Source organism: Thamnophis elegans, chromosome 7 (assembly GCF_009769535.1).
Source record: "Thamnophis elegans isolate rThaEle1 chromosome 7, rThaEle1.pri, whole genome shotgun sequence".
Lineage (NCBI taxonomy): Eukaryota > Metazoa > Chordata > Lepidosauria > Squamata > Colubridae > Thamnophis > Thamnophis elegans.
In genome coordinates this window covers 15,014,419-15,031,302 of record NC_045547.1, presented here as the reverse complement: position 1 = coordinate 15,031,302, position 16,884 = coordinate 15,014,419, and the positions used below count along the sequence as shown (strand labels likewise).

The 16,884-nt window shown below is 39.1% G+C and overlaps 1 protein-coding gene across 2 annotated transcripts in view; it reads left to right on the top strand.

Annotated features, from left to right (window-relative positions):
• The window catches only part of CACNA1C (calcium voltage-gated channel subunit alpha1 C), a 483,479-nt gene that overhangs the window by 374,770 nt on the left and 91,825 nt on the right, over positions 1–16,884 (top strand). For both annotated transcript variants that reach the window (XM_032220855.1, XM_032220856.1), the window contains exons 18-19: positions 10,737–10,872; positions 12,313–12,442. In XM_032220855.1, coding sequence (XP_032076746.1) covers positions 10,737–10,872; positions 12,313–12,442 — 266 coding nt within the window. The remainder of the gene's footprint in view (positions 1–10,736; positions 10,873–12,312; positions 12,443–16,884) is intronic.

Below are 16,884 nucleotides of genomic sequence, written 5' to 3'. Positions count from 1 at the left end.
GAAAATAGGAGGAAGAAGGATTATTAGGTGTGTTTCCAGCCTTGAATTGTTTATAAAAACAACAAGGGGATTAAAACATATTTACAAACATAAATTTCCTTCTTTGCTTTCGTATAAAATCAAGAATCACAGGATATTTATTGTTTTAAAACAGCTCTGATACGAACCAATATTACTTTCTCTGTTGATAGTTATCTGTATCAGCTTCCCTGTGCTCAGTGTTTTTATTCCATTTTAAGAAACTTGGCAAATGGCAGTTGAGGACTTGAAATTCATATTAACACTTGATTTGTAGGGTAAATATTTGAACGTGTTTCAAAATTTCAGTTTGTTGTGAACTGGCTAGGTATCCCTAGTATATGTCAGGTGCAAACAATACATTTGAAGAGTTCATTTAGCTGTTGTATTGCTCAGCTCTCTACACAGGAATCTTCTCTAACTAGTGGTTTGCAAATAGGTGGGGTTTGCACCTAAGTTTCAATGGCATTCAAAGGTTTAAATCAGACTTTGCCTCTAGTGCTACATAGAGATTCTAGACTAAGTCCCTGTTTGATTCTTCCCCCTCGCTTGGCCAGTCTCTCTTTGATATGAAACTCCTAAGATTTGTCTTTTCAACTTAGATATCGAGTAGCATAATTAACATACGGGTATATTTTAGCAATAGCACTTAGACTTATATACCACTTCGCAGTGTTTTATAGCCCGCTCTAAGTAGTTTACAGAGTCAGCATATTGCCCCCGACAATCTGGGTCCTCATTTTATCCACCTCAGAAGGATGGAAGGTTGAGTCAACCCTGAGCCTGGTGAGATTTGAACTGCCAAATTGCAGGCAGTCGGTAGTCGGCAGAAGTAGCCTGCAGTACTGCACTCTAACCACTGCACCACCATGGCTCATTTTCATCCTGTTTAAGTCGTTTAGTGTAATTTAATGTATGGATACATTTGACCACCAGAAAGAGAAGGATCAAAAGGTCCAATTTATTTTGGAAGCCTATTCCTAATTAGTAGTGCACGTGGGGCACTTTTATACAAGGTCTTCACACTGATTCAGAAGTAGCCAAGTCAAACACAGATGAGGGTATAAAGGACTGTTTCCCAGTTGTGGTGCATTCTTTTCATTTGCAGTGCTGAAGCTCTGCATAGTTTATAGTCATTTTTCTGTTGGTGGGAATTTGCCTCATCCTGGTCCTGGGGCTCAAGTCATTCTCCCCCCATCACAGAAATATTTCTCCACCTTGGGAACTTAAAGCTGTGTGGACTTCCAGAATTCTCAAGCCAGCCAAGGTCTCAAGGTTGAGAAATTTCTGTGGTCTTGCTGCCACTGAGCCTTGGTGGCTTTGTAACTCATAACTCATTGGGTAAATGCATGGAATACCAACAAATAATCTAATTTCATAACTCATTGGGCAAATGCATAGAATACCAACAAATAATTTTATTTATAACCAAAAGGCCCCAAAACAAGTTACAAACATAATCTAAACTTGTCATTTGATAAACAGTTTAACAAGTAAAATATTTAATAAATATTATATAATATATGCTATTGATTTGTATCTTTTCTTTTTATGTACATTGAGAGCATATGCATCAAAGACAAATTCCTTGTGTGTCCAATCACACTTGGCCAATAAAAGAATTCTCTTCTCTTCTATTCTACTCCTAAAAGCCTCCTTTTTAAAGCCATAGTCAAAAATCTAACCATTGAGATTGTAATTTTAAGATTTTTATCTGCAATTAAAATTTGTACATACTAATCTCCTGCTTTAGATTTCAAAACAAGTTACAAACATAATCTAAACTTGTCATTTGATAAACAGTTTAAAAAGTAAAATATTTAATAAATATTATATAATATATGCTATTGATTTGTATCTTTTCTTTTTATGTACATTGAGAGCATATGCATCAAAGACAAATTCCTTGTGTGTCCAACCACACTTGGCCAATAAAAGAATTCTCTTCTATTCTATTCCTAGAAGCCTCCTTTTTAAAGCCATAGTCAAAAATCTAACCATTGCCACTGTAATCTTAGGATTTTTATCTGCAATTAAAATTTGTACATACTAATCTCCTGCTTTAGATTTTAAAATAGGCTAAATAACCTCACACCGAAGACGTTTGTAAAATTCACAGTACAATAAAATGTGAACCACCATTTTGGGATCCCTGCCAAAAGAATCTTTGAGAAGTAGGATTTTTTTTTAAATCTACCATATACCATATTTGATGGCTTTACACATTGCACATTTGATGGCTATAAACATTTAATCTGGCTTTCGAAAAGCCTATTTGGTGTTTACTAAAATATATGTTTTAAAAAACACGAAAGATTGATTCAGGAAATCCCCAATGTATCCTTTGTAGATATGTAGTTTAAACAGGTGATTCAAAAGATTAGTCAGATTAGCATTGATCTTGATTATTTATTCTCCAGCCATCTATCATCAGCAATTCATTGTATAAACAAAGATCAAGGGTAATTAATTACAGGAATTAATGGCCAAAGCTAAATTATCTTGTTCACCTACAGTATTTGGAATTAATTCTAGATATGTTTTTCAACTCCCTAAATATTTGAATAGCTTATATTTCAAGAAATGTAGACAAAACACATAACGTGTTGGTAAGGCAAGGCACTGACTGAACTGTCGGTCCTTCAACCTCCCACTGAGGTAATTGCAAGAAACAGATTATTGGTTCAGGTTTGCAGCAATGGAAATGATCACAGTTTGCTTTCGAAGATTTGAAGGGTGATGACAGGGCCATATTTGTACAATGTGTTTAAACAGGCTGGAGGGGTATCCTGTGGATGGTTAAATCCAGTCATCACTGGATTTCACAGGTTAGAAAGGATTAGTCCGAACTCCAAATAGCCCTGTGACATTGGTCAGCCATATTACCTGAAAAGGGACAGTAGGTTGAATGGAGAATTAATCCTCTCGTCTGTTCTGCCTGTCCTGGAGCAGCTGTGAAGAAAATGATTTCATCGGGTACTCCGTATTTTATTTTTTACTTCTCCAGAGCTCAACTGAAGAATGAATTAAGAGCAGGAAAGATTGGGTGCAGGAGGACTTTCCATCTGAATGCAATATTGCTGATTCCAATGAGGCCACTTCCTTTTTAATACCAATATATATTTTTCAAAGCTACAGAAAGGAACAACTTCCCAGTCCCTTTTTTTACTGCATCCTTTCTTCTCTGTTTATCCCCTGCTTTAACTGCTTATCTGGATGGGAAAGGACAATTTTAAGCTTCAAAGTTATTGTAGGGCAACATCTACTCATAGAATATTTGTAGCTCAGGGTTGAACTGTTGCTGTTTCCTGAGCTTGGTGGCTTTCTCACACACATTTCTTTATTCAGCTAGGTAAATATTAGTAGTAGCAGCAGCAGTAGTAGTAGTAGTGCTACAAGGGAGTCAGCTTTGGTCTTTTTTTATATAACTAGTGGCTTGCCCTAACTGTTGGTGTGGGTGTCCTTGGTGGTTGAGTGTCCTTGATTTTGTTTGCCGTTGTTTGCTGGTAGCTTGTTAGTACTTCCTTGACTTGGGTATTGTATACAGCTTGTTTTTTGGTCTTGTGTTAATCTTGCCATTACTCTCTGCTCATATGGGTGCTGATTGCTGGTGAGAAGATGTTTTGGTATTTTTGCTTCCTTTGGGCATTTTGATTGTATCAAACCAGGACTCTATATCTACTCATCTACAACTCAGTTGCAAAGGTTCCTCTAGGTCTCTTCTTCAGCTATCTTGTTGAGTAACTCTAACTGAAAAGAGAATTAAAACTGCTATCTCCAGTTAAACACATCTATGGAGGAAGTGGGCTCTACAAAGGCCTGACTTAACATTTTTGTGTTCAACGGAAAATAGGTAGCAAGGTACTATTGACTAAAGCAATTGTACCTTTTTTCTTCCCACTTCCCAATGCAATTATTGGCATTCTGGCAGCCTTTTCCCACTGAAACTGTCAGAGAATTCATGACTGGCAGAGACATGGTAACAAGGTCAGCCAATGAATAGGGCACAGTAACAAGGTCAGCCAATGGGAGCTGAGACAGTAAGGAGCCTGGGTATGGCTTAGCTGTGCTAAGCTCTGAAACTGAAACTAGTCAGTCTGCTGAACTCTGAAACTGCTTACAATCTCTCCTCTCTACCATATTGGAAGAACTACTTTTGGTATTTATATATTGCTTCATGTGTTATTATGTATATAAAGAGAAGTTAATGAATCCTGCTGAATCAGTTACCTGTGTGTGCTTTCTGGATTTGATTTCTGCAACAAACTCTGACAGAAACTACATAGGATATTCCTCTAGGAAAGTGGACTTTTTTTTCTTGGGGGGCGGGGAATGAATTAGATTCAGAAAAGTATTAGTTTATTTCAAATGGTAAACTGTATCAAAGTCTTAGGACAGAGTTGGTCATTCACCACTTTGAATACCTTGGTTTTGTAATGTAAAATTAAATTTCAGTAAAGCTTCAGAGCCTTTGACCTCTGACTTATCTTTGATGAAGATTGGGCTGGTACATAGATACAGGAGAAAGTGAGTTCTCATAGTAGAACCACAGCTGGAAACTTTTAATCTAAATCTTACTATTCAGCTCTTTTAATTTGTAACTTTTTATCTGAATAATAGCTTTTTTTTTTCTTGTATCAGCAAGTGTATTGCTAAATGCCCAATATTCCCCGAGATAACTGGAATTGAAATATATCAGAGGTCTGGAGATTCAATAGATGTTTAAGATTTCCACATAGACTTATCATATTTTGGACTCCATCTCTGTATGAGTACTTCTTTAATGCTGAGAAAAATCTTCTGTCTGTTTTGATGCTGATATTTGTCATTGCCTGGCTGTTTTGAAGCTCATCTCTGCCTTTTAATCAGACCCTGGTTACATACGAATCGCTAGGTCTGATATAAAGGTTTAAAATTCTCCTGCATCTGGCATCCCCATTGAGAATGTAATACAAATGTTTTAGACAAATTCCCCACAGTCAGAGAGAAAGAGGGGGGGGGGGTTGTTGTGTGTAAAGTTTGTACTTTCTACTGTGGCTGCTGAATTACTGCTTACCTGTGTTATCATCTTGCATCTTGCAACTTAATAAGATATATTTCTTTTCTTCAGAGATAGACACGAAGTCCATAATGTTAGACTTGTCAGAGTTTCTTGCATAAATTCAAATCCAGAAGCACACATAGATAACTGATGCAGCTGGATTCATCAACTTCTTTATATACATAAGAATAGATGAATAAATGTACAATACCAACAGGTGGTTCTTCCAAGTAAATACAAGGCATTAGAGTTACAGGCAAACACAAGCAGTTAGTTTCATATCAGTAGACAAGCCCAGACAGACTGCTAAGTGACTTCACAGAGCAGCAGACTGCTTTCTTCTTAAGTTTCTGTTTCAATTCTCTGCACAGACTCAGATCTCTTTAAGCTCCCATTGGCTGACTTAGTTGCTATGTCTATTCATTGGCTGACCTTGTTCCCATGTCTCTCCCAGTCATGAATATTTTAACAAGACTGTATAGTGCATTTCACTGAGCTGTTTATGGGTGCATATTCCTCCAAGTTTTTTTACTGATTTTTATGATTTGTTGTCTTATCCATAAATGGTATTGCTGCTTCAAACTCTTCTACCTAGTAGTAGGTCCTGTGAGCATTTTATAATGCAATTCCCCAAGCTGCCTCTTTGACTTTTGCAACTGCCACTAAAGAACTCAGCCATGACAGTAAGCTTCTTGTCAGGGGAAGAATTAGGATGATGCTAGGGTGGCTGCAATTAGAATTTACAATGTAGATCTTTAAAGAGGTTTGCTGTTTAAGCAGATCAGATGAGAGTGAAAGATAGAAATCATCTTACAAACTAGAAGGAAAATGCAAAGGCAAACCAGGTCCAGTATTGGGACCAGAGCTGCTTAGCAGCTCATATGTTATCTAATCACCTAACTGATCCTCAATCCTTAAAACAAAACAAAACAAACAAAACGACAGCAAAAAAACCTTCAAAATAATCTGCCTAAATTCTCTTGAGTGTGCTGTAGTGGGTGGCTGTAACAAATTTAATATACTAATAGTAAATCATAAATTAAAGGGCTAGACCTTGAGAAGGAAGGTATAGGTCATATACATGGAGATGCTCATAAGATTTGAATAGGCAACAAGTGACCATGAAAAGGATTTTGAGATGTAAGGGGCAGTTTAATGAAAATATTGGTTCAGAGCAGTGGTGGGTTTCCAGTTTTTTATTACCTGTTTGCTCGCACACAGTACTTCTGCGCATGTGCAGAAGCATCTGGGCAGGTGGGCAGAGCCTCCCACCGTTGACTATCGATTCGCCCGATCCAGGCCGAACCGGCAGAAACCCACCTCTGGTTCAAAGTGTGGCTATTACAGAAAAGCTGTGGTCAAAATCCAAAAGTTTTCTGTAAAAGACTTGTTTGCTTGCCATTCTTTGTTTTGTATGCAACACTTGCTCTTGTGGCAGCTCACAATAATTATACAAGACAAAAAGGGAAAATATTGTCCTGGCAGATAGTAGTAACACCTGGGTGATGGTAGCTCAGTTCAAATGTTTAAGTAGGCTCAGCTCTGATTAATATTTGAAATGGGAAACTTTTTGGAAATTGCAAGGTTGTAGGGTGGATTGGGATGTTGAAGAATCTTGGCAGTTATCTTTTCACTGGTACCAAGAAAACTCCATGGCTATATCTATGCAGTATCACAGTGTGCTTTATACTTTAAGCACTTAACAAAGCTCTCTGCATATTGTTTTCTTTTTTTTGTAGTCTACACATTTGCACAATATGATGTATTTAAAAGACTATTTTTCTCTCTTTCTGTGCAATTACTACATAGCTGAATTTCAGGGATGAGCTGGTTCACCCACACCTATCATTTAAAGAAATTTGCTTTGAAAAGAAACAAACAAATAAATAAATACCAGTATAGAATTATGGTTGAATTGCTAGCTTTGGGAATTGCTAGAGAGATAGCTGCGTGGTTTGTTAAACACAGTCATAGTTCTGAATCATTGTGTAACATTTCTGTTTAACCAATTACTGGAATGGCAACTCTGGAGTGTACCGTATTTCTCTGAAAATAAGACCAGGTCTTATAATATTTTTTGCTCCAAAAGATGCATTAGGGATTATTTTCTGGTTAGGTCTTATTAATTGCTTCTGTCTGGCTGATGATCTTAACTGGGGCTTATTTTTGGGTAGGGCTTATATTACGAGCATCCTGAAAAATCATTCTAGGGCTTATTTGTTTTGGCCACCTAATGAGAAAGAAGGACTCACTGGAGAAGAGCCTAATGCTGGGAAAGATGGAGGGCAAAAGAAGAACGGGATGGCAGAGAATGAGATGGTTGGATGGAGTCACTGAAGCAGAAGGCGTGAGCTTAAATGGACTCCAGAGGATGGTAGAGGACAGGAAGGAATGTTGTCCATGGGTTTGAGATGGGTCGGACACGACTTTGAAATTAACAACAACAAGGGCTTATTTTCTGGTTGGGTCTTATTTTTGGGAAAACAGGGTTTGTTGAGTCATATGTGTATTATTGTTGGTTTGCTCATTTGATTCTGATTCAGTGTTTGCTGAAACCTTTCCTATATGCCCCACAGGCCATTCATGGGACTTTTTTGCATTTCTTCCTTGAGGGTTATTCGTAGATCTCCACAGTGCCTGGAGCTTTTCTTTCTTTAAGAATTTTGTTCAGAAGTTTCTGCTTTTAAACTATTTTTTTCTTGTGTGAATTTTAAACAAACAATATTTATAATTTTCTTTCTTTTTCTTTTTTGGTAAGAAAAAGTCTCTCTCCCATAAAAATATTCTTTGCAGTATTTAGTGGCCAGGTATTTGCCTCTTTTATATTTATACATAGATATTGAAGTGTTGGGAAAAATTGGTGACTAATGTGTCTAAAAGCTTTTTAAGCAACTCTACTTCCATGCACTAACTTATACAAGTATAAAAATATAAAATTCCCAGAATCCGTAACAGAATTGCTATTCATTCATTCATTCATTCATTTCTATCCTGCCTTTACTACTTTTACAACAACTCAAGGTAACAAACATATCTAACACACCTCCTTCCTCCTGTTTTCCCCACAACAGCTCCATGAAGTAGGTTGAGTTGAGAGAAAATAACTCGCCCAAAGTCACCTAGTTGACTTTCATGGCTAAGGCGGTACTTGAACTCACACTCGCCCACTTCTTACCCAATGACTTAACTACTGGACCAAACTGATAGCCAATGCAGCTCTTGCAGCAAAGATGTAACATGTGCTGTACAGAAACACACGTAACTGCTTGCTTTGCTGCATTTTGGTCATGTGACTGCCAGATGCTGAAATTTTTGTAAATGTAAATGTAAGTCTGTTGCCGAGGGTCTGAATTGAGCCGAGGTGGTGCAGTGGTTAGGGTGCAGTACTGCAGGCCACTTCAGCTGACTGTTATCTGCAGTTCAGCGGTTCTAATCTCACCGGCTCAAGGTTGACTCAGCCTTCCGTCCTTCCGAGGTGGGTGAAATGAGGACCCAGACTGTGGGGGCGATATGCTGACTCTGTAAACCGCTTAGAGAGGGCTGAAAGCCCTATGAAGCGGTATATAAGTCTAACTGCTATTGCTATTGCTAATTGCAGTCAGATGACTGCAAGGGCGGTGCGACAATTGTAACTTCAAGTGCAAGTCATAAATTATTTGTTTTTGAGGCCATGGTAACTTCAAATCATTGTTAAGTGAACCATTGTAAATCAAGAACCACCTGTATGGATTTCAGAAGCACATATAGGTGTTTGGTTATACAGATTTGAAAATAAGAGTAAGAGATATACTTCTGCATCCAACAGATCCATGGTAAAAAAATGTTTTTAAAGATTCTAATTTATAACTATTTAGCCTTTTTCCAGAGATTGAATTCCTTGTATAGGGGCGTGGTGGCACAGTGGCTAAGATGCTGAGCTTGTCAATCAGAAAGGTCAGCAGTTCGAATCCCTAGAGCCACATAATGGAGTGAGCTCCCGTTATTTCACCCAGCTTCTGCCAACCCAGCAGTTCGAAAGCATGTAAAAATGCAAGTAGAAAAATAGGAACTACCTTGGTGGGAAGGTAATAGAGTTCCGGGTGCCTTTGGCATTGAATCATGCCAGCCACATCACCATGGAGATGTCTTCGAACAGCGCTGGCTCTTCGGCTTTAAAACGGAGATGAGCAGAGACATATACCTTTACCTTAATTCCTAGTACTTCTTCAACCTCTTCCAAGGTTGGACATATTTCTTGCTTAAACAGAAGCCAGGATGGAACTGGAGGGTTATGTTGCCGCTCTTCTTCCTCCTGACTGATTGCTCAGTTCCCTGGCTTTGCCACTCTGTGCCCTAGATTGGCAGATTTAATTTTGAATGATTAATTATTTGTATCTGAACTTCTGGAGTATGATCTCCCCATTCATTACACACATCGTTAAAAAGTTCCCTTGTTTGCTGAAGTTTGACATTCTAAAAAATGAGTCGGCTTATCAGAAATGCTTGATTTTGAATTAAATATTTCAACCAATGATTGGTTTTATGCAATGTTTGCAGTCTACGGTGACTTGTACATTAGCCGTTATGAGAAATAATTGAGTTGACCAACTGAATTTTAGAAGTAAATAAGTGTACACGTTGCATTTAATTCTGGGTGTGGGTGTGTACTTGCAGTATTTGGAACCATATGAACAGAAATGAGACTGTACAGTAAACCCAATAGTCTGGTAAGATTTACTTAGCCTTGCAGCTGTTTGGAGAGTCTAGCACAGATCCTCATGCTTTCGAACAAGAGCTCTGCACTGATCTCTGTCACTATCTCCTTGGTCTGAAATTAATTTCCACATACAAAGAATTGCCAAGGCTTTAGATCGAGTTTGATTTTTGCATCAAAGTCTTCTTTTCTGCTAGGAGTTACACAGTTGTTCAAGATCAAGTTACATAGATAGAGGTACATATTCTCTCAGACTCCAATCTTAAACACAGAAGTTAGGGTCTTTCAGTCTATCAAGGCTGAAGCATAGCCTCCTCTGAACTCTCAAATTATGAAATAATTTAATTTTGGCAGAAGAATTTTAGACCAGCCCAAGACGGAGAACAAACCAGTCTATCCCTGACCCTCTTCAACTTCCAGTATTTCTAGCCAACATGTCCCAGAGATGCTCTTCAAAAGGCAACTGGAATTTCTTGTTTTTTTTCCCTTGAAAACATTTAGCTTATGATCCTTTTTCAGTTCTGAGAACTGAAGAAGCTCCTTGGATGAGAGATAAAATGTTTTCAAGGCAAAAATCAAGAAAGCCCAGTTGCCTTTTGAAAAGCACCTTTGGGATTGAGAATCTCCATGACATCTAAGCCAACATGGTTTATACTGGTCAGAATGCTGGTGTGATACTTGTGTTATGCAAGTAGATATATACTAGTGGGCTCCAGTTTGGAATAAATTGGAATACGTCCGGTGGTGGGATTCAAATCATTTAACAACCGGTTCTTTGCCCTGATGATTTCTTCCAACAACCGGTTCGCCGAACTGCTCAGAAAGTTAACAACCGGTTCTCTCGGGGTGGTGTGAACTGGCTGAATCCCACCACTGAATATGTCTTACTTTTAAGACTGAGCTACAATCAGATATTCTTTATGAGGTAAATCAATAGGCTATTTACGATGAATAATTCTAAAAATGAAGACCTTTCTCTTTTAGGAGAGGAGGACGAAGAAGAACAACCGGAGATGCCCGTTGGACCTCGTCCTCGCCCTATGTCTGAACTGCATCTTAAGGAGAAAGCAGTGCCAATGCCAGAAGCCACCGCTTTTTTCGTTTTCAGTCCCAGCAACAAGTATGTTGTTTCTTGTATGAACTTGTGCCACCATGAAAACAGTCCCAATAACATGCTTTTAAGAAAGTGTGGGTAGTTGTATGTTTTGTAGTCTGTCTCGTACAATGCAAGCTTACTCAGTGGATAATTCTACGATATAGGAAAATGTATATACTATTGTCACTGATCTCCAAGAATGTTATAAGAGACAAATAAATTCTAGATGGAAAATTGAAAAGAAAAATAATCTCTATTTCAAGATAGAATTGCTCTGTGGAAAAGAACGGTTCTTGGCATATATCAGGGATGGGTAAATAATCTAGCCCAAGGGCCAGCTTGCTGCCATGAAGACACAACTGGCCTTGATGACATAAAACTTTAGGAAAGAGCAGCCTTGTCTCCAAGCCATAAAAATCTTCCTTGCATCTTCAGCAGAATGGTTTGATATAGATCTGAGAAGAACAGAAATAAGAGATGGAGGGAATTAGAAGCAAAATGTAAATGTTTTTCCAGTAATCATTTTACATTCATTCACAACAAAATCTTAACGCAATTATCATAGTCGACTATCTCTACATATGGAATTACAAAACTCCTCACCCTATTGAAAACAGTACAGTATTCTTCCCTTCCCCAACCGCATTACAGTTTTATCTTCTTTTAAAAAAATAACTATTGATTTATTTGAATCATTCTGCTTGGATCTTCAGGGATACAGTGGCTCAGTGGCTAAGACGCTGAGTTTGTCAATCAGAAAAGTCAGCAGTTCGGCGGTTCGAATCCCTAGCGCCGCGTAACAGAGTGAGCTCCCGTTACTTGTCCCAGTTTCTGCCAACCCAGCAGTTCAAAAGCATGTAAAAATGCAAGTAGGAAAATAGGGACCATCTTGGTGGGAAGGTAACAGCATTCCATGCGCCTTGGGCATTTAGTCATGCCGGCCACATAAGCATGGAGACGTCTTTGGACAGCGCTGGCTCTTCGGCTTTGAAACGGATGAGCACTGCCTCCTAGAGTCGAGAACGACTAGCACATATGTGCAAGGGGGACCTTTACCTTTACTTGGATCTTCAGTTAGACACCCTTATGGCTTAGGTGAGTTCAGTCACAAAGGCCTCTGCTCAGATTTGCAATGCCAAAATGTGTTTAAAATCACGGATATCATAAGTCACAATCATTATTTCATCGTTTATTCCTTGCAGAAAGTTGAAAGTCATGAGTAGGAATTCATTTGTGATTTATTTGTCCCAATGTTTTCAGTGAGGTGGCAAATTTGTGACTGGGCTATTTTACTTCAGATTGTTGATGAAGACTCCTATGGTCAAATGTTCTGTTTCTGTTGGCATCTGGCCTACAAATAAGCTTAAGAAATCAAGGGGTTGAGGTAAAACATTGATCTCTGTAATATCTGATGAGTAAAGTTGTGTCTCTCCTCTCTGTCTCTCTCTGTCTCTCTCTTTTCAGATTTCGGCTCCACTGCCATCGCATCGTTAATAACAACATTTTCACCAACCTGATCCTTTTTTTCATCTTGCTCAGCAGCATCTCTCTGGCAGCTGAGGACCCAGTTCGGCACTACTCAGTTAGAAATCAAGTACGCCTTCCATTTTTTCACTGCTCTGCAGATTGTACAGAATGAGGTTCAGAAGCCAGATGACTAGTGCTTACCAGGTTCTCATGCTGCTTGATCTAAATTACTGTATTTTGGAGTATAAGATGCACCGGAGTATAAGATGCACCAAGGTTTTAAGAGGCAAATTTTTTTAAAAAGTTTTTGCACTCTGAAAACCTCCCCAAAACAGCCCGTTTTTCTCAAAAATGGGCCCATTTTGTTTTCAAAAAAAGGGCAGGAATAGCCCTTAGGTGGCTTATAGAGTGTTCCTGGGGAGTGGGGGTCCAAAAATGAGCAAAAAACATCCCATTTTTCACAAAAATGGGCCCATTTTTTGTCAAAAAAGGGCATTAGGAAGCTTATAGAGTACTCCTGGGGGCTGGGGGGCAAATTTGAGCAAACAACGGCCCACTTTTTGCTCATTTCTGCCCCTCTCAGCTCCCAGGAGCTCTCTGAAAGCCTCTTACGAGTTATGCACAGCCATTTTGGTGAAGGGGCGGGGTTTCTGAAGGCTTAAAAATGCTGTACAGTGTATAAGACGCACCCAGATTTTCAGCCTCTTTTTTGAGGGAAAAAGATTCGTCTTATATTCCAAAAAATACGGTAGTGCCTAAACCAGAGGCCTTCAAACTTGGCAACTTTAAGACTTGTGGACTTCAACTCCCAGAATTCTCCAGCCACCTGGCCTAAACAGAAAGAGCTGCTGGTCAGTACAGGTAGTCCTCCACTACACTTCATTTAGTGACTATTCGAAGTGACAATAACACTGAAAAAAGTGACATGACCATTTTTCACACTTACTACCATTGCAGCATCCCCATGGCCACATGATGAAAATTCAGATGCTTGGCTGCTGACCCATATTTAAGGCAGTTGCTGTGACCTGGGAACATGTAATCACCTTTTGTGATTACAAGAGCCAAGGTGGCGCAGTGGTTAAATGCAGCACTGCAGGCTACTGCTAGATCAGCAGGTCAGCGGTTCAAATCTCACCGGCTCAGGGTTGACTCAGCCTTCCATCCTTCCGAGGTGGGTAAAATGAGGACCCAGATTGTTGGGGGCAATATGCTGACTCTCTGTAAACCGCTTAGAGAGGCCTGAAAGGCCTATGAAGCGGTATATAAGTCTACTGCTATTGCTATTGCTATTTTGTGACCTGACATATAAAATCAATGGGGAAACCTTAACAACTGTGTTACTTAACAACTGCAATAATTCATTTAACATCTGTGGCATGATAGGTTATGAAATGGGATTAAATTCACAAATGTCTCATTTAGTAAGAGAGATTTTGGGGTCCATTGCGGTTATAAATCAAGGACTGCCTTGTAACACACACACATAATTTTGTGTAAATTAATCTAGAATTCATATTAAATTAAGCAGCTGAGGTGTTATATTTATATGAGGTTTTTTTTTTACTTTAGCAAAGTTTATGTGGTCAATAGCATATAAACAAATGACATCAATAAGATGGGTTTTCTAGGGAATCAATCTCAAAAAGGCTAAGGATCCATTACCCTTCCAATCAAACTATATTTTCAGTGGATCCCTAGATAGAAGAATGGCCATTACAACTACCAGTTAAACATACCTACCTGGAGTAACTCTCACTGAAATCAATGAAATTAACCTCAAGTAGATTTATATATGATTAGGTTGCAAACTATTTTTCAGTCCTTCCTTAGAAAGCTTTCCTGTAATGAATCAGGTGATCAATGTTTTTACCTCAAAATATCACCCTATAGATTGTCAAGCAAATGTTTTTAAAGCCAGATTTCGAAATGGCAAGGATTGAACTGGGGCCATCCGGTATGATAAACATATCGTCCTGCATTCAGATTTGATTTAATATAGATGTGCTTGAACAGATGTTACCTAAATCATGTTTCTCAATCTTACAAATGTTAAGATATGTGGACTTCAGTTCTTTGGCTGGAAATTCTGGGAGTTGAAGTCTACACATCTTAATTTGGGAAATAACTGATCTAAGCCATTCCTTGTAACCTTGCATCCCCAAAACATGTTTTGTTTCCTTTTTGAAAGACATTTAAAACATTCTAGAGCCACAGCAGATGGCAACAGGTTTCACTGATTTGAAAATCTATGTAAGGTCAGAATTCATACTTGGATGGGAGATAATCAAGATTAATAATAGTCAAAAATATACACCAGAAGAAGACAAGAGCAAGCCACTACAATAGTCTAGCTCTCTTCAAGAAAGTTGTTACTTTTATTATATTTTGGGTATGAAGAGTTGTAAATGGGCAGTATATACATTTCTGCTATAGCTGACAGTTTCAGAAGTATTTATACCAAAATCTTTGTTCCAGAGTTTGATCTGTGTTGAAAACGAAAGCAGAAATATATGTGGAAATATTTTCAAAAGTATCATTTAGATAACAAGAAATCATCAATATTCCCCACCCCCTCGCTGGTCTTTGTAACATTCCTTTTTCAGAAACACCCAGTGCTTACCGTATTTATCGGCGTATAACACGCAGTTTTAAAACTAAAATTGCAAGCTTAAACCCTGCCTGCGTGTTATACGCCGATACTCCGGGTGGCAGAAGCCCGGGACCCAGTCAAATTCGCTGCGCAAGGTGAAACGGCCGGCAGCAGCCCTGCTCTCCTGCTGCGGCTTCTGTTTCAATAGGGAAGAAAACTTCCTTTCGCTTCCCGGGCTTCTGCCGCCCGGCAGAAGCCCCGGGACCCAGTCAAATTCGGGAAGCGAAAGGAAGTTTTCTTCCCTACTGAAACAGAAGCCGCAGCAGGAGAGCGAGGCTGCTGCCGGCCGTTTCACTTTGCGCAGCGAATTTGACTGGGTCCCGGGCTTCTGCCACCCGGCAGAAGCCCCGGGACCCAGTCAAATTCGCTGCGCAAGGTGAAACGGCTGGCAGCAGCCTCGCTCTCCTGCGGCCAGCGTCCGTTTCAGTCGCTTCCCTTGTCCGTCTTGATTGCTGGAAGCAGTAACAAACGGCGCGTCCGCTCCGCATCGCCCTGACAACCACCCCAGCCGGCGGCTGCCAGGCCTCGCTGGAGTCAATTGCAAAGCTGCGTTCAGCGCTTTGAGGACCTGAGGCATCTTGGGAAATGTAGTTCCCTATCAGAAAGAATGGAGTAGCTGCGAATTTGTAACAACATAATATAACTTGGTGCTTCGCAGGTTACGAAAATCTCGTTTGATTTGCACACTGTTTTTTAAAAGTTAGATAAAGAAATTATGCTGTGAAAGCGACTAGATAGCCCCCCTCCCCTTCCTGTGTGTGAGAAAGGGAAGGAGAGGAAGGAAGGAGGGAGGGGGGAGGAAAAGAAGAAGGGAGGGGGGGAGAAGATGGAAGGAGAAAAGATGGATGGAAGGAGAAAGAATGGAAGGAGAAGGAGGAAGATGGAAGAAGAAAGGAAGAAAAAGAAGAAGGGAGGGAGAAGGAAGGAGGTAGGAAGAAAAGGGGAAGAGAGGGAAAGAGCAGAAAGACAAAGAGGATGAAGTTGATAGGCAAGAGGAAGGGGGAAGGAAGGGAAAAAAGAGGGAGAGAGTGAAGATGAGGAAGAGGTTTTTGGTTTTCCAAAAAGCAGTGATTCTGATTAAGTTTTTTTGCTCAAAGAGGTGTTTTTTCATTTCATATTTGCCTTTTAAGAGGAGTTAATGTTATAATTCATGTTCTAATGTTATAAATTTTAATCCAACATTAAGTTCCGAGCTTCCAAGTCATTTATTTTTAATGAAAAAAATTTTTACTCAAATTTTTGTGTTAAAATGGGGGGTGCGTGTTATACGCCGGTGCGTGTTATACGCCGATAAATACGGTAATTTAATACACCATGCAGAAAAGGGCAAATTTCACCCAGTCTGTTTACAGCAAGGAAAATGCAGGGAAATTACCTACTGATGATTCTTTTTGTAAAATGATATTCACTGTAACCAGAAGTCTGTGTCAAGTGTTACTTGAATGTGTTGTAAAAAGAAAAACTATCAAGGTATTTTGAATCACATGACATAAAATATACTTTAATGGGCTACCGTATATACTCGAGTATAGGCCGACCCGAATATAAGCCGAGGCACCTAATTTTACCACAAAAAAACTGGAAAAGTTATTGACTCGAGTATAAGCCTAGGGTGGGAAATGCAGCAGCTACCGGTAAATTTCAAAAATAAAAATAGATACCAATAATGTTTTTGAATATTTATTTCAAAGAAAAACAGTAAACTAGCTCTGTAAGTGGAAAAGAGGGTCAATAAAAACAATATGGTATCAACAATAACTTTAAAAGTACAAAAACCTTAGCTCATTCAGCAACCAAGCTAAAACACAAGAGTTAAAATCCTTCAAAACTGGATTCCTCCTTCTCATCTGTATGTCCAAACAGAGCTTCAGCATTAGCATTATTATCACACAATACCGGTGTATTCAATGAAATAC